Source organism: Festucalex cinctus, chromosome 18 (assembly GCF_051991245.1).
Source record: "Festucalex cinctus isolate MCC-2025b chromosome 18, RoL_Fcin_1.0, whole genome shotgun sequence".
Lineage (NCBI taxonomy): Eukaryota > Metazoa > Chordata > Actinopteri > Syngnathiformes > Syngnathidae > Festucalex > Festucalex cinctus.
In genome coordinates, this window is record NC_135428.1 from 16,551,589 (window position 1) to 16,570,051 (window position 18,463).

An 18,463-nucleotide genomic window follows, 5' to 3' on the forward strand; every position below is an offset into this window, starting at 1 on the left:
AGTCACATTTTCCGTCGTAACCATATGTTTTCGTGACATTACGTCATCCTTTGAGGACATATCAACAACATAATTACAGATCTGAGAAGCCCTCGTTAAGACCTTCAATTTGAGGTATGACTCAATGTGGTTTGCTGCAAATTGATTTTTGTCATTCAGACACATTTGAGTTTAAAACATATATTTGGATATTATATCGTCATTTTTGAAGAAATAACTACAGATTTGGCAATGCATCATCAAGACATCTAATTTGAGTCATGACATGATGAGGTTTATTGCAAATGGGTTTTTAGACTATTTAAGAGATATTTTCCATCTTAAAAAAAAAAAAAAATCATGCTTTTTGGTTATTACATCACCATATGACGATATATTGACATCAAAGTTACAAATCTGGGAAGGCCTCACCAAGACGTATAATTTGAGTTTTGACTCAGTATGGTTTTATGTCAATGGCCTTTTATTAAATTATTGGCAAGCTCCTTGACAATAAAGCTGTGTGTCCTATATCCTAGTTTGGACACGATTGGATGAAAATTGAGGGGGGAAAAGTAAAAAAATAAAAAACTTTGAAACTGACCGTAGTCATCGAGACATTTGAGCGCCACGTCGGCATGCGTGGACCCGAAGGCGTTCCTCACGAATCTCCGTCTTCGGCGCAGGTCGTCCTCCCAGTAGTCCAGGCGCCAAAAGTCGTGCAATTGGCTGAAACAGACACACAAAGGGAGGAGACAATAAATGTCAGGCCTGAGAGTAAAAATTGATTGTAGGGTCATAATATTCAGAGATATTTTTCTACTTGCAATAATCATGGAGTCACCTTGTGATGACAAACAGAACAGTGTTTAAAAAAAACAAAAAAAAAAAAAAACCTTGGCTAATGAGCCGAATGCTGCTCCACCAGTGCAATGTGACGACTGACCTCTGCGACATGGTGCCCCAAGCTCCGTGCTTATTGGTCAGGATGTTGAGGATCTTCTGCTTCAGCTGGTTGGCGGTCACGTGATCCCGGTGCTTGGCGGCGCTGATCAGGTGGTCGCACATCTTCTCCTCTTCGCGACGGTCGGCCGCGTACTGGGCGCAGTTCGACTGCAAAAAAAAAAAAAAAAAAAAAAAAAACAATTCATGAAAACATTTCGATGCTCAGCATTCATAGCTGCAGAAAAAGTCAGATTTTTAAAAATTAAATAAAAATAAATAAATAAATAAATAATCCATAAATGTTCTATTTTACAAGGTTAAAGCTTTTTTTTCTTTAATTTCCAGAAGTCTTATTTTGCAAGATTAAAAGTTTTTTGTTGTTTCTTTTTTAAATTAAATTTCTACACAAAGTTACATTTTATAAGACAAAAAGCACATATAGAAAAAGTATATACAGCACCTATACAGTCACTTAATCCACTCTCACTCAAACTCACTCACTCAACTTTTCCAAATGGAAAAAAAAATCCAGAAAAGTCCTATTTGGCAAAATTAAAGTTTTTTTTGTAATTTAAAAAAAGTTTATTCCAGAAAAGTCTTCTTTTGCAAGATTTTTTTTTTTTTGAGAAAAAAGTTTTTCTACAAAAAAAATTGCATTTTCTAAGACAAAAAGCATATGCAGAACAAAGTCATACTTTTCTAAATGTAAAAAAAATATTCCAGAAAAGTCCTATTTGGCAATATTAAAGCCTTTTTTTGTTTATTTTTTTGTTTTTTTAAATGATTTTTCCAGAAAAGTCTTCTTTTACAAGATTAAAAGTTTTTTTTGTGAGGAAAAAGTAATTAGTAGATTAAAAGGTTTTTTTTCTACAAAAAGTTACATTTTCTAAGACATAAAAGCACATGCAGAACAAAGTCATACTTTTCCAAATGAAAAAAAAAAAAAAAAAACTCCAGAAAAGTCCTATTTCGCAATATTAAAGCTTTTTTTTTTCTTTTTTAATTATTTTTCCAGAAAAGTCTTCTTTTACAACATTAAAAGAGTTTTTTTCGAGAAAAAAGTAATTCGTAGATTAAAAGTTTTTTTTTGTTTTTTTTCTACAAAAAGTTACATTTTTTAGACATAAAGCACATGCAGAAAAAAAAAAGTCGTACTTTTCCAAATGAAATAAAAATAAATAAATTCCAGAAAATTCCTATTTGGCAAGATTAAAGCTTCTTTTTTTTTCAAGAAAAAAGTAAAAAAAATTTAGATTAAAAGTGTTTTTTTGTTTTTTGTTTTTTTTTAAATTACAGTCTTCCCTCGCTATAACGCGGTTCACTTTTCGCGGTCTCGCTGTATCGCGGATTTTTTTTTAAGTGCAATTTTGCATATTTTTTTGCAGTAATATACCCATTTTATAAAATCTATGAAGTTTTGAACATTATCAATGTTTGAACAAGAGAGAAATGTGAGAACATGTAAATGCCTCAATGAGAAAAGTGTCTAAATTGTGTGGTAGGGGATTTTAGAGCCTTAAAACATTTAGAAGAATTGTAAAACATAAAGCTAACTACTTCGCGGATTTCATTTATTGCGGGTATTTTTTGGAACCTAACCCCAGCGGAAAACGAGGGAACACTGTATTAGAAATGTTTATTATTTATCTATTGTATTTCCTAAGACAAAAAGCATGTGCAGAAAAAGGCATACTTTTCCAGAAAAGTCATTCTGCAAGATTAGTTTTCTTTCTTTCTTTCTGTGAGATTACAGAAAAGGTTATATTATCTAAGATAAAAAGCTGTACGTTTCCCCCCAGATTTTGGTAAATGATAAAAAGTACCAGTAGTATTTTATTCCAGTAAAAAGTAAACATTTCCAGAAAAGGGCATATTTTTTCAAGATAAAAATCCTATATATATATTTTTTTTATATAACCCTAGGCGGCATACCGTTTTAAGAACTGCATCATAAACATTTCCAGTGAAATATTTACAGCCAGGGGGCACCGCTGCACATACCTCAAACTCGGCGTGCTTGTGCACATCTTCTGCTCGCTGGCGGTTCAAGATGAACTCGGCCTCGTTGGCTACGCGCACGATGTGATCCTTCATGGCGTGACACAGCAGTCTGACAACATACACACGCCTCAAGATGACACATGGATTGGGACTTACCAGTTATTGAGAACTCTAATCTATACATTATTTCAACTGGCAAATTTTAGTTGTTATCCCACCAAATGCGTGCGTGACATTGACTGTAGTTACCTTCCTTCATTGATAAGCTCAATGAAAGCCAGTCCTGCGTTTTTCTGGATGGAATTCTGCCATTCCTAAAACACAACAAGCACTCATTTACATTTCTTCTTCAAGAAAACGACAAACTCGCGCTGCTTTTTTGGGCATCAGTGCGGAGAGCAGGGGAGTCGCTCGAAGCGATGAGTGCTGCACATTAGCTGCATGCTAATGGAAGCTTTTTAGGGCCCCCAAGGACGCACGAGGAAGAGCGTCTCCCGTTACGTGATCGATATCTGGACTCCGGTTTCCTCTCCTGGGCCTCTAATGGCGGGAAGGCCGGAGCCTGCCCGGGTAACACTACACGAGGGAGGAGGAGCAGGAGCAGGAGACGAGGAGGAGAAAGCTGAACCAAAAGCTCCCTGATGGAACACAACTGTGACGGAGCTCCACACAAGAACACGGGAAACTTAAAGACAATAATTGGAGTGCTAAAGTCGTCTTTTTTTTTTAGAAGAAGAAGAAGAAGAAGAAAAAGAGCAAAACTAATGTGGGGTAAGTTGCTTTCAATATCCATACATTGTTAGCATTATTGTTGTTTAACACCGTAATATGGAATTATTCATTCTCATGTTTAATAACTGTATTGCATTTATTAAACAGTATACTGTCGTCAGAAATTTTATTTCATTTTTTCAATTTCATTTTAAATTAGTGTAATTTCATGAAGCTAATTTCACAAATATTCTTTTGCTGATTGGCTGAGAGAAGTCACATGGTTCAGGTCGGTCCATTTTAAAATTATATTTAAGTAACACATTTTTAAAAAAGAAAAAAAAAGAAGATAATTTTCTAGCGAAAAACATTTACACAAGAAAAAAAGAAGTTGGAATCTTACCAAGTTGTATTTTTATAGATAAAATACATTTTCTTACATTTTCCCCCAGAAAAGTCCTTTATTTTTTTTTATATAAAAAGTCATTCCCGATTCAAGAAAAAATTTAATTCAAATTTTACTTTCCAGAAAAAGACATGTTTTTCAAGGTAAAAGTTGTAATTTTGCAGATTTTTAATTAGAATGTTTGACATCCCTCGGTACCATTTAATTGTATTCATGAGCATTTTGTTTCTTTTCATATAATCTTTTCTTAATGGCTGAAGAATCGTTTTGTTTTGTTTTTTATTCTGTAGCCCCAAGAAGACAATCTTAAAGGACATTCATATTGCATTACATCTGCAATGCGCCGCTTCGACACATGCTGCAGGGCTGATCAATAAACACGAGAGGCTTCCTTTCATGCCTGCGTGGGAAACCGACATGAGACCGGTCCTCGTCCCCGTATAAGAACTGACCTGAGAGCAGAGCAGCATGACAAGCTCCACCACCGACGTGCTGGACTTCATACACACCAGACCTGCAGTGCGTGGACACACTTAGTCACAAGTATTTCTGGTCACAAACACGCAGAGCCCAAAATATCATCTGGACGTGTCCAAATTGAAGAGTTTATAAAAAGCATGCAACAGAGAAGACAAAGCAAACAAGATCAGAAGAGCAGGAAAAAGGAAAGGAGAAAAAGAAGTGAGGAAGAAGAAAAAGGAGAAGAAGACATGAAGACAGTGGAGGACAAGAACAGGACACCAAGAAGCAGGTGAGCAGCAGGAAGTGTCAAGCGCATCTTTCCAAACCAGGAAACTGCCGTCATGATGTTAATAATAATAATCAATAATTTATTATTAGCATTAGCTGATGCTACACATTACGAGAAAGGACGTCATACCTGCTTGGTGAATGAGTGAAGCAGCCAGCTCGAAGACGAAACAAAACCCACAGTCATTCATCACCTAACTCAATCATTCACTCATTCACCTGCACACTCACACACTGAGATGACCAGTCAGTCACTCACCTATTCAGTCACTTAATCCACACTCACTCACTCACTCGCCCATTCTAATATTCTAGTCACTCATGTACATATCCTCTTTCACTCACTCGCCTTAACCCGCACTCATTCACCTATCCACTCGTTCATCTATGCACTCAACTTGCCTAAAGTTTAGCTATCCATTCACCCTTTTCTCTCGCTCTCTCACTCTCACTGAGATGACATGACCACTCACTCGTTCATCTACGCACTCACTTGCCTAGTTTCACTCACTCAGCTATTCCACTCATTTACATATCCGCATCCACTCACTGGGATAACTAATCATGCACTCATTCATTCATCTACCCACTCACTTACCTGGAGTTTACCAATCCATTCACTCATTTATTCACTTGCCTATTCTAATCACTCATGTACATATCCTCTCTCACTCACTTGCCTTAAGCCTCACTCATTCACCTATCCACTCGTTCATCTACCCACTCAACTTGCCTAAAGTTTAGCTATCCATTCGCTCACCTATTCTAATTACTCATCTACATATCCTCTCTTTCACTCACTCATTGAGATGACCACTCACTTATTCACTCATCCACTCACTTGTTCATCTACGCTCTCACTTGCCTGAAATTTACCTATCCATTCACTCATTTACTCACTTGCCTATTCTAATCACTCATGTATATAGCCTCACTCACTCACTCACTCACTTGAAGTTTACCTATCCATTCACTCATTCACTCACTTGCCTATTCTAATCACTCATGTACATATCCTCTCTCACTCACTGGCCTTAACCCTCACTCATTCACCTATCCACTCGTGCATCTACCTACTCAACTTGCTTAAAGTTTAGCGATCCATTCACTCACCTATTTCAATCATTCATCTACATACAGTATCCTCTCTCACTCACTGAGGTGACCAGTCACTCATTCACTCATCCACTCCCTTGTTCATCTACGCACTCACTTGCCTAAAGTTTACATAACAATTCACTCACTCACCTATTCCACTGATTTATATATTCACATTCTCACTTGTGCTCTCTCATTCACCTGTGCACTCACGTGTTCATCTACCCACTTGCCTAAAGTTTACCTATCCATTCACTCATTCGCCTATTCCAATCATTCATTTCCATTTCCATATCCACTCACTCACTCACTCACTCACTCACTCACGACTGTGAGCGGACAGGGTGGGCGGCGTGTGCGAGAGCACTGAGACGCGTAGAGTAGAAAGGTTTTGTTGTACAGCACCTGTACCTTCAATGAGCAATTCCTGCCCATGACTCCCCAGCAGCGTGCGGGACAGGAAGGGCGCAAAGTCCACAAAGATCTCCCTCAGGAGCGGCGCCACCTTCTCCAGGGCTCGCTCGAGCTTGGTGGTGATGCTGCGAGGGGAGGAGGGGGAGACGGCAAGTCAACGTTAGCCCCGCTGGTGACGCCATAGTTGGGCGAGGGTGTGAACATGCGGGCGGGGGAGCGTATGAGGCAAAACAAAAAGGGAGGAAAGACACACACGCACTAATTGTGATGCGGCCTTAAGTATCAAATGACATTTTATTTTTTATTTTTTTCACAAAATACAATTTCTTATTAGACACTGAACAATTTTTCATTATTATTTTTTTCTTAATTATTTTTTGAATAATTGTTCAATTTGTTGATTGCGAATAAAATACAAAAGAATATATAATAAAAAAAACTTGAGTTCATTGATATAAATACATTTGTTTAAAAAAAAAAATACAACACACAATTTTGAAAGAATTATTTGATTAAATAATTGAGCATTTTTGTAAATAATCTGTTGCATATTATGGTTGTTATATATGCACTACCGCCACCTACTGGACTGGGGTGGAACTGCAACAACGCTAACTTCAGATTCAGACATTACTGCAATAGTTTGGTACCTGGATTTATGGATTATTATTTGAGTTTTTAAGCAGTTTAGTGTATGTGTGTATATGAATGTGGTGAATGTAGGTGGGGCATGACAGGGCATACGTTTTGTACTTATTCCTTGCCTAAAACACTGTCCTGCATCTCGGGGGGCTGCCTGGAAGCCTGCCAGAGAGCTAAACGACTTGAGCTCAGGGGGCGTCTGACCGCTGCGCAACGCACACTGCGCCACCTCACAATAGGCACTGTAACACAAACACACACACGTGCACACACGCATGATTAAAGGGACGTGCGTGCGCACTAACACCACCCCCTTCAAATATTTGAACAAACTAAACAGGTCCAATTTAAGCACATTCAAAAATCAGTTGGCACACAAATTACATTTATGGGTCACATTTTATTATGATCATGTTTATTATAATAATTGCAGTCAATTGACCTTGATCCGTAAAGCACATTTCAAGGGACCGAAGGATGTGTAACAATATCATATGTCATCAAATGATGACCTATGGCCAGAAGTGATATCACAGAATGTTGATGAGAAAACATGACGTGACTGAATGTCAACCAACAGGCGAACGTCACAAAAATGCTGACTCAGTGCCAACCATGTGACATCACAGAATGTGAACTCATGGGCAAGTGCAATGTTGTTGTGCGTATCAGTTTCTAGGAGTTTGTTAGCCTAATAACATTTGCAGAGGTCCCTTGAAAACATGTCGGGGCGGGCGGGAATATTTGCGGGGGGTTAGAACAAGGACCAATGGAAGAAGCGAGAGCAGGTGAAGCAGGAAGTAAAGGAAAACTGAAGCCATATGAGGAAGAGTAGGAAGTGGGGAGGCGGGGGGTGGTGGAAGGCTGGTTCTGACCTCATGTTCTCCATGGTGTCTTCAGGCATGGGAGCCACTGTCTGGACGGCGGGCAAATTCTTGCTGGTGGCCCCGTTCACAAACGACGACGACGAAGAGGAAGACGACGACGCGGAGTCATTGGCGCCTGGACAAGACGGACATGTACAGTCAGTAAGTACACAGGTAAAATGCAGATGACTGAAAAATAAATCAACCACTTATAATCAGTCAGGGGCCCATTGGGTATGACCTGCTACATCCAAATTTGGGGAATTTGATGTTATCACAGATCAATAAATATTAGTCAATCCCCGCAATTATTGATTTATTTTGATTAATTCATTTTATATTTACAAAATAAATAAAATATTTAAAAATAATACATAAATATATAATATAAAAATAAAAAATGTAAAAAATAATAAAACATTCTAACATTTATTGCTGATTGAGAAAATACATTGAATTAAAATGACTAAATTGGCAACCAAAATAAACTCTTAAAAAAATAAACAAAAAATAATAATTCCATAAATACATAGGATAGAACAAAACAAAAATTAATTTACTAAATAATTAAAGTATCATTAAATACATTTTTTTTATTCCCATAATACCAGTGTACATGTGACTACATGTATAGACATAAGCATATAACTGCACGTACATTTACAAATATACATATACAATCACACTTAATAAATGCAGATAGTTACAAGAAAAATATAATTTAATAGCATCCATCCATCCATCCATCCATTTTCTTGACCGCTTATTCCTCACAAGGGTCGCGGGGACTGCTGGCGCCTATCTCAGCTGGCTCTGGGCAGTAGGCAGGGGGACACCCTGGACTGGTTGCCAACCAATCGCAGGGCACACAGAGACAAACAACCATCCACACTCACACGCACACCTAGGGACAATTCGGAGCACCCAATTAACCTGCCATGCATGTCTTTGGAATGTGGGAGGAGACCGGAGTACCCGGAGAAGACCCACGCGGGCACGGGGAGAACATGCAAACTCCACCCAGGAAGGTCCGAGCCTGGACTCGAACCGGAGATCTCAGAACTGGGAAGCGGACGTGCTAACCACTCGACTACCGTGCCGCTAATTTAATAGCAACTAATGAAATAAAATAATAGTGTAAAAAAAATCAGCTTATCAACTCATTGACTTTCAACCATTTTCACCGAAGCAACGGCCTTTACTGGATTTTGACTGATTTTGCAAGGCCCACATATCGTGTTCTATTGCTTTAAAAACATGGAACCTATCAAAAGAAAGATTAGTCTCATCTTTCATCAGTAAAAAAAAAAAAAAAGTATATTTCTATCTGTTTCCGTTTTTAAGCAATTAGAATATAGCTGTTTCATCATCATTCACAAATCTGCTTAGAATTGTGGGGAAACAGCTTGTTTTCATCTGGTCCTGATTGAGCTCTTATACTCTGCTATTTGTAATTACTACCATTTTCTTCCTCCCATTCGCTGCAGTTATCTCATTTGCTCCCAATAACGTGTAAATACGTTTTTGTTTTTTGTTTTCTAAATATTTTAAGTGTCCCAAAGACGTATTTATACATTTGTTTTTGTTTTTTTATTTGTTTTTTTATGCTAGAGCATACAGAAGGCTTTGATGCAGCCTCTCAACTGCAAAGAACGGTTGCAGAAATGGTAGTTATTACACAAACGGCCAGCAGGTGGCAGCAGAGCAAAGGGGATCAACCAGGGCCATGTAGAAAAAAAGCCAAATTACTTACAAAATAAACTTTTTTTTCTTGATGAAAGTAGAGACTTTAATCTTTCTTTTGATAGGTTCCATGCTTTTATAGCAATAGAACACAATATTCTGCGGGCCTTGCAAAATCAGCCAAAAGCCAGTAAAACAGCCAGGAGCGAACGGGATTGTTTCTGTGAAAATGGCTGGGAGTGAAAGAGTTAAGAGGCTGTATCAAAGCCTTCGATATGCTCTAGCATTAAAAAAATAAAAAAAAAATAACGTATAAATATGTCTTTGGGACACATTTAAAATAAAACGTATTTATACGTTAATGAGCGAACAAACTAGAGTAACTACCAAATATCAATCAATATAAAAAGAAACTAATTAAAGTAACTTACAAAAGAAAGTCATCTAAAATCAAAAATAAATGCTCCTCTCCTAATGCACCCTGCTCCCGACGTGGTTAATGCAGACAGCACGGCGATCAATAGAAAGGAATCCATGCGAGGGAGCTCCATTACGATCCTCGAATGCACACCGTCGCACGTCTGACTAACACAATTTCCCCATGGATCTGCACATTAGTATTCTACGAGGTGTCGCATTGACCCCATTCTTTGCCCAAATGCACTTTACGTACAAATGGATGTGATCGGTCACCTGTGGTGTTAATCATGCTCTTGGGCGTCGCCGTGGCGGCGGCAAAGATGTTGGGCGTGCTGCCGGCCGCGGCGCCGCCTCCCGTGGTGGGCGTACCCACCGTATTGACGGACAGGCTGCCAGGCGGCGGCTTTTTCACCGGCACGACGACGCTCCTGTGAGACAGACAGAGTGGGGTAGTACTATTGACGAGGAGATGATGGCGGCAGTCCAAAAGAGCATCGACAGGAGAAGAAACCGACCTATCAAAGGAGTGGAACTGCATGGGCAGCATGGGGTGAGTCTTCAAGGCGGGATCGGGGTGGTACGGCGTCGGGCCGGACTCCTGGCCCGACTCGCCGCCGTCCAGCGGAGCGGCTACCAGGCTCTTCAGGATCTCCTGAAATGGAGACAGACAGACGGAATTTGCCACAACTTCAAGCAGACATTTTTCATGATGCTTCTTAACTCTCTGAGCGCAAAAGAACGTTTAATAATGATGAGTAAAATCACGATGTATGCTGCCATAAACATTAAATGACATCAACTACAATTTTTTTTTTTTTTTTTTTTTTTTTTTTTTTTAAATCAATGGGCAATGCAACATCTAAGTGCAGCGCTGTCTGGTCAATGGGTCGAAGAATCAAAAACGTACACTAACTATGGCCAGCAGATGGCAGCATTGTATCTCTTTTTAATGGGCTGCCGGTGTATGGAATTACAACATCTGATGAAATCTGATGTTTCAAGGATAACGTGAATGATCAAAGCCTTTGTCACATTAAACCTAATTCACACAGCGTCATGAAACAAGGAAATATTAGTGTCAAAGTCACTGTTGTGGAGAAAATGTATCTTTTCACAAAAAGTTTGTTTTCCTCATCTTAATTTTCACTCAATGTCAAATGACCCATTTTCAAATGGTGATTACTAAAGAATGGAATAAGGTAGAAACATACTTTTTTGTAATGAAAGAATGGAATTCAATCTTTCAACGATAACGGTAAAATATGTATGCCCACAATGTAGCATATGATCAGTGTTGCCACAGTTACCTTGAAAAAGTAACTTAGTTACTTTACTGATTACTTGATTTTAAAAGTAACTAAGTTAGATTAAAAGTTACTTTTTTAGTTACTTTCAGCAGCTGCCGATAACTCCATCTCAACATAAAAATAATGCAGTAGAAACGGAGTTCCAAATACTTTATTGAAAGTGCATTTTTAACATGAAAATAAAGGTTTTTTTTTTATGAAAAACAAAATAGGCAGTCGCTCTTGACTTCTTGTAACGTAAATACTTTTTATAAAACAAAAAATAAAAATCTATCCAGGTTGAAAATGAAAATCCCCTAAATTCCTCTATTGTTTGTTTGTTCCGCAATTCCAGTGTGTACACATGTATCAGTTTAAATATTTATTAGTAGTTATTGACAGTTATAATTGTTTTTTGGTTTGTTTGTTTTTTCTCTTCAAAATAAGGATCAGGAAAACAAAAGGTTGATAATTTAATGTTAAATATAAATATTTAACCTTTAGACAGACACCAACACAATTAAACAGAATATTTGCACATTGTGAAGTATTTCAGAAACATAAATTTAAGACATGAAATAAACCTACCGTCCAGCCAAAAGAAATATGAAGCCACCTTATGGAACAATAAATCTATCAAACACATTTTAACCACTTAATATATGCAAAAATATTTCCAAAAGTTCATTTCCCTTTTTAATCAACAATTTTTGTATTTAACAATTTTTTTTTCTTTTGTCATCACTTTCATTTTTGGTTAATGTATGACATCTTTTTTGTTTTTTTAATCTGAGACACGATGATGACCACAGAATCACTACTGTTTAATATTTTGTTTTTTGGGCTGTCGTAATCGCGGGCACGTCTCAGTTCTCCTATCTGCTGCTCATGCTAGTTGTAGACATTGACAGGGAGCCAACAAACTGAGAAATGAGATACTTGCAGTGTGCTTTTAGCTTAGCTGGTGTGTTGGCTGTGGGACATACCTGTGTCGTTTGAATCCATGCATTGGATCGTCACGGGAGTTATTCTTTTTGGCTCGCGCGCAGTACCAACGCCGGCCCGGGACATACAAGTGCACCGAGAGGACTCGATAGCCATGGGAAATACCGAGATGTACGGCACCGGCTTCTGCTAACTGTCTCCATTTGTATGTTGTCACTCGTTGCGCGCGCGCGCGCCGTGTCGCGAGCACGGAAACACGGAAGTAGCTTGAATGGTGATGCTACTGAAATGTAAACAAAACAAGTAGAGCACGGCGCAGAACTCTTGCTATTGTTATGAAAACCATAAAGCCTCACTCGCAACCGATACGGTCGTTTAGCTCCCCTTGACGAACGATGGTTCGGTCGAATCGTTTTTTTTGTTCCACCCCTACTGAAAACGTAACTTGTCTGACGTCACTCCCCCTGGCGAGAGGGCGGAGACGACCTCATCCCATAATGCTTCACGGACCAGTTGAGGATGGAAATAAATTATTTTTTTTACCACTTTTATGGTCCATAATGCACACTTTTTTTGTTGTGTTGTGTGCCTGTTGGTTAATAAAACTAGTAGTAAAAGTATCATCACTTTTGTTTTGAATGTGCAAACCATTCATGACCAGACCATGGCTGAATTCAGTGTGGTGATCAATGACTTCTGCCTCATCTTCGTAGTTAGCAGTCGTTGTTTGTGACCGTTACAACAGTGAGATAGTTTGCCTTCTTCATGAAAATGTGGAGTAACGCATTGATTCTCTGGACAGTAACTTTAATCAGACTACTTTGTAGAATAAAGTAACGCGTTAGACTATTAGTTACTTTAGAAAGCAGCTTTTTTGAGTAACGCGTTACTAAGTAACACGTTACCGGCAACACTGCATATGATCTTGCGATATTCTATATCTTGCTACTCAAGACAAACTGACCAAGAAAATGCTTTAAAAAATAAAAGATTTTTCTTTCTTAAAATGAAGGTCTCCCAACTAACTGAATGCATCATTGTAAAAACTCTTTAAAAATTCACAATAAAATTAAACAATAAAAAACAATAAAATAAATACAATAAAACAATAAATACAAATATTAAAACACAATAAAAAAAAAAAAATTAAAAAAAAACGCAATTAATTTCTTTGGATTTTTTTGTAAACAGTTTGAATAAATAAATGCTGTTTAGTTGCATAATATTGCACAAATAACCTATAAAAATGACACCAAATGGTGCTAATTTGTAAGGATGTAACGATAACAGCAATATTGTGATATAATATTAAAACTGCCACAACATATCATCGTCATCATGTCACGATATTAAAAGCACCACATCTGTTTAAAAAAAAAAAAAAAGTCACATTGATTTCCATTTGTGCATTTCTGGCACCCACTAGGGGCTAGTTTTTGTTTGTTTTTTTTGGTTAATTTTCGCAAGGCATGTTTTGTCCCTTCGATGTTTAAAATTCACGTTAATGGCCAGATAAAGGGGAATGTAATATACTTGGGAACAGAGTCGATATCTGTAGGAACTCAAAGTGTGCTTGCATTAGCAAGTAAGTGTGTCTCTCTCTCTCTCTATATATATATATATATATATATATATATATATATATATATATATATATATATATATATATATATATATATATATATATATATATATATATATATATATATACACATATATATATACATACATATATTTTATATATATATATATATACATATATTTTATATATATATATATACATACATATATTTTATATATATAAATATATATATACATACATATATATATATATATATATATATATATATACACATACATATATTTTATATATATATATATATATATATATATATATATATAATATTGATCATATTTTTATATTTTTCATTGCTATAATGTACAAAAGCACAATATTGTATTTTTTTTAGTATGAGCGCATTATTATTTTCTTTTTTACAGTATTATGACATTTTTTGTATCGCCAACCTCCCCACAATATTGTGATATAGTATCGTGATGTTTGGATATCTTTACATCCCGATGTATATGTAGTTATTATAAGCACACCTTGATAGATGAGTTAAAATGCTCGAAATCGACTGGCACTGTCGGGGTTGTTGTTGTTTGTTTTGTTTTTTTTGATAACGTGTGACAGTAAAAGAGTTTCAGGCTTTGCCCAACCATTGTCGTTACCTTGACGTTGATGCCTTTGTTGGTCTGGCTGATGCTGGAAATGGAGGACGGGGGCGCCTGTCCGGCATTGGGATTGCGGGGGGAGTCCAGGAGGCTCTCCTGCGACCGCCTGACGTCCGACAGACTACACAGCAGGTCGGCCTGGCCGCCGCCCACGTCCCGATCCCGGTCCCGGTCCCGGTCCGTCTCCCGCCCCACCAGGCCCAGCCCCAGGCCCCCCAGACCCATCTCAGAGCCGTTGAGGGAGCCGCCCACGTGGCCCTCCTCGCCGATGCCCGAGTCCGTGTGGGGCAGGCCGGCGCGGGGGGAGTCGTCCATGGGGGTGGGCGTCTGCTTGTCGCGCTCGGAGAAGGCTGAGGACGGGTGCTCTGGGGAAGCAATTAGAAAACATGCATGACATGTTTTGTAGGGCGGGGTATCGAGTCTAATTTCCTCAATCGATTCCATTTCGAGTCACAAGAGTTTGGTTAAAAAAAAAATATATTTTGTTTGTAATTACCCCGCGACCCTTGTGAGGAATAAGCGGTCAAGAAAATGGATGGATGGATGGATGTTTGTAATTAATGCAGTAACTCCATTATTTTTCATGTACAATTAATACCTTGAAAAGTTACATTTTCTACTTTCTGTCGACTGTTGATGACATCACCTGTGCTGAGGAAGTAGGGAGCCACCAATCATGGCTCAATTTACTGACCAAACCCAGAAAACAGGTGAGCCATGATTGGCTGTTACCTACTTCCTCAGCACAGGTGATGTCATCATCAGTCGACAGCAAGTAGAACAAATAAATTTGAAAGGTATTAATCGTACATGAAAAATAATGACGTTATCAAATTCATTCTGGACAAAATATTAACTTTTCACTGCTTAAAATTTTATCTGAATTGAAAATGAATCAATATCGCCCTTGAAAAGGAAAATCGATTCAATATTGATTATTCGATTTTTAAAAGCCAGCCCTAATGTTTTATAGATTTGTCATAGTTATGCATAGTCAGTCACTAGAGTGGACGACTATTCAAAATTCATTTTTCTGCTGCATGTCATCAAGATTCATCTTTTGAATAGCAGTCCACTGTTGTGTCTGATGCTCAATTTTGACTGCTCTAGATGTTTATTTTTAAAGTGTCTCTTAACAGTTGATCGTAGAGTTGTGCTTTGAGATACAAGTGATACGATTTTCGAGTGTTTGGAGAAACGAGCCGTAGTTTGGACGATTTATTTGCTTTGCCAAAATTTACCACGTCACCTCAAGTCACTACACAACAAGCAGCAGTTTGGCAGACTGTGAGCATTCCCCCCTAAAAAAAAATGTAAAAAAAGAAATTTTGTTTTGTCACTTGCAACTGTAGTTTACAGTTAAACTGGGCATTTAAAAAAAAAAAAAAAAAAAGTACAGGAGCACAATGACCATTGAATTGAAGCAAAGAGTGAAGAAACTGCTCACGCTGGAACGAATTTTGTTTCCATTCATTTGAACGGGAAAAGATTACTTATGAGGGTGGACAAGGAACAAATTCAACCTCAAGGCACCTCTGTACTATGTTTTTTTCTTCTTTTAAATAGAAAAAAGGTCTAAAGTCACCCGTGCTAGTGGGCGAGTTGATCTCGTGTCGGATACTGCGCCCGGACAGGCTGGTGGACCTGCTGATCTCCCGCTGAGGCTCCAGGATGTCTCGGTACTTGGACACCATCAGCACTGAGATGAAGTAGACAACAGCCAGTGCCAGGAACTGAGCCTGCTTGCTGTCATCCTGCAGCGAGAGGGTAAAAACAAACACCAATCATGTTACGCACATGATGTGACGGGCGCTTTGGCTAACACAACACGCTTACCACGTCTCGAAAAACCACTGCGCGCAGACGGTTGATGTCCACGTCCTGCAGGAGGCGGTCCGGGTCCTGCTGAACATGGACCACAAAACACGGAGGGTCAACATTGATGTCATGTAGGGCTGGAAATCTTTGGATACCTCACGATACAATACGATATGTGACACAAGGCTCACGATAACGATTATCTCATGATAAGACGATATCACGATTATAAATATATTGCTCAGGTAATAAATCCATGATCATCTATGATAAAACTAATCATAAAATAATAAGATAAATAAACAATACATAAAACTCAAACAAATAATAAAATAAATAAATAATTAATCAATAAATAATAATTAAATAAATAATTAATAAAAACGTAAACAATATAATATAATATAATAATAATAATAATAATATAAATACGATATAAATACATAATAAAATATATATAATATATAAATAATAACAATAATAATAATAATGATGATGATGATGATGATGAAGATAATAAAAATAAACTAGCACATGAGTCTTTTTCGCCTTGAAGACTTGCGTCCATTCTCCTCCACTCTTATGAGCTGCTCCCCCGAGCGGCCTGCCAAGTAAGTGCTCAATAGGGTAATGAACAATGGAGATGTTATAGTGGCTGCATATTAACTACAAATATCGCGATACTTGGGTAGGCGTATCGATAATCTATTGGGAGACAAGGAATCACGATTTATCGCGATATCGATATATCGTCACACTCCTAATGTCATGCATGCATGTTGTGGTTGTATGATGGAAACCATGTATGTCCAGTTACTGTGTTGCTAGTTGCTACAATAATATTTAAAGTAATATTTTGAAAACTTCCAACTAAATTAGTAAGGATGTAATGATATTCACAATACGATAATATCACGATATTGTGGGGAGGTTGGAGATACAAAAAAGGTCACAATATTGTAAAAAAATAATAATAAATGCGCTCACACCAAAAAAAACACACAATATTTTGTACATTACAGCAATAAAAACATATAAAAATATCAATATATTTTTAAATGTATATAAATATAATTATAAATATTGAGACACTTGCTAATGTAAGCATATATTGACTTCCTACATATATCGACTCTGTTCACAAGCACATTACATTCTCCTTCATCTGGCCATTAGCACACACAGAAGTGCCAAAACATGCCTATTGAAAATTAACCTGCACAAAAAAACAAAACAAAAAAAACAAGCCACCAGAGGGTGCCAGAACTCCATAAATGGAAATTAACACAACTTTTTAAACAGACGTGCTGCTTTTAATATCGTAGAATGACGACGACAATATATTGTGGCACTTTTAATATCACGATATTGCCGTTATCGTTATATCCCTACAAATTAGCACCATTTGGTGTCATTTTTTTTTTACAGGTTATTCGTGCAATATTATGCAGCTAAACAGCATTTATTTATTCAAACTGTTTACACAAATTCCAAAGAAAATAGCGTTGTTGTTGTTGTTTTTTTTAAGAGTATTTTAATGTTTTTATTGTGGGAATGCTTTAGCATTCCCATTTTTGTTATTGTGATTTTTATTCTCCACACTTTTTTGCCATGTAACAACTCACATAATACTTCCAATTTACACTGTTCAAATTTCAACTACCTTCAAAAATTGACACCTTCCGGAGTATATATCGTCTGACTCCACATTACTTATAGTATTTGCACAATTTAACGTTTAAAATGAAATTTTCCCCATTCATTTTCAACGGGATAGACATTGAACTTTTTCTAAATATCGCTTCCCACGCCCACTTCTATACATATAACTTTGCATCATTACCAGGTGTCTGATACTGCTTGGTGGCACAGTTGGTAAAGTGCATTGTCCAGTAACCAGGAGGTCATCATTTCATAATTTATCTCTCAATTAACTTCATAAGCTTTCCACATGCATTCAAATCTTACCATTCAGCTTTCCGCATTCCCACGCAATTTCTCCAGATATTGTACTTAGTCTAGTTCATTGTTTTATTGTTTTTATTTAATGTTTTTTTATTCTTTTATTTTATTGTGACTCTTAAAGACAATGGTGCACTAAATTAGTTGAAGGCCTTCATTTTAAGAAAGAAAAAATTGATTTTTTTTCTTATTTTCTTGGTCCGTTTGTCTTGAGTAGCAAGATATAGAATATCGCAAGATCATATGCTACAATGTGGGCATACGTGGTTTTCTGAACGAGTGTGTGTGCGTGTGTAACA

General features: G+C 37.4%; 1 protein-coding gene across 17 annotated transcripts in view; it reads right to left on the reverse strand.

The window, feature by feature from the left end:
• nbeaa (neurobeachin a) overlaps positions 1-18,463 on the reverse strand; it is a 96,955-nt gene that overhangs the window by 15,348 nt on the left and 63,144 nt on the right. For 4 of the 17 annotated variants that reach the window (XM_077504546.1, XM_077504550.1, XM_077504547.1 and 1 more), the window contains 13 exons: positions 16,221-16,289; positions 15,970-16,138; positions 14,382-14,749; positions 10,431-10,567; positions 10,189-10,343; positions 7,822-7,948; positions 7,069-7,188; positions 6,296-6,429; positions 4,495-4,556; positions 3,175-3,239; positions 2,926-3,034; positions 926-1,092; positions 584-708 (listed from right to left, as the gene is read on the reverse strand). In XM_077504546.1, the coding sequence (XP_077360672.1) occupies positions 584-708; positions 926-1,092; positions 2,926-3,034; positions 3,175-3,239; positions 4,495-4,556; positions 6,296-6,429; positions 7,069-7,188; positions 7,822-7,948; positions 10,189-10,343; positions 10,431-10,567; positions 14,382-14,749; positions 15,970-16,138; positions 16,221-16,289 (1,807 nt within the window). The remainder of the gene's footprint in view (positions 1-583; positions 709-925; positions 1,093-2,925; positions 3,035-3,174; positions 3,240-4,494; positions 4,557-6,295; positions 6,430-7,068; positions 7,189-7,821; positions 7,949-10,188; positions 10,344-10,430; positions 10,568-14,381; positions 14,750-15,969; positions 16,139-16,220; positions 16,290-18,463) is intronic. The other 13 variants (XM_077504554.1, XM_077504561.1, XM_077504560.1 and 10 more) reach the window with 6 other exon arrangements.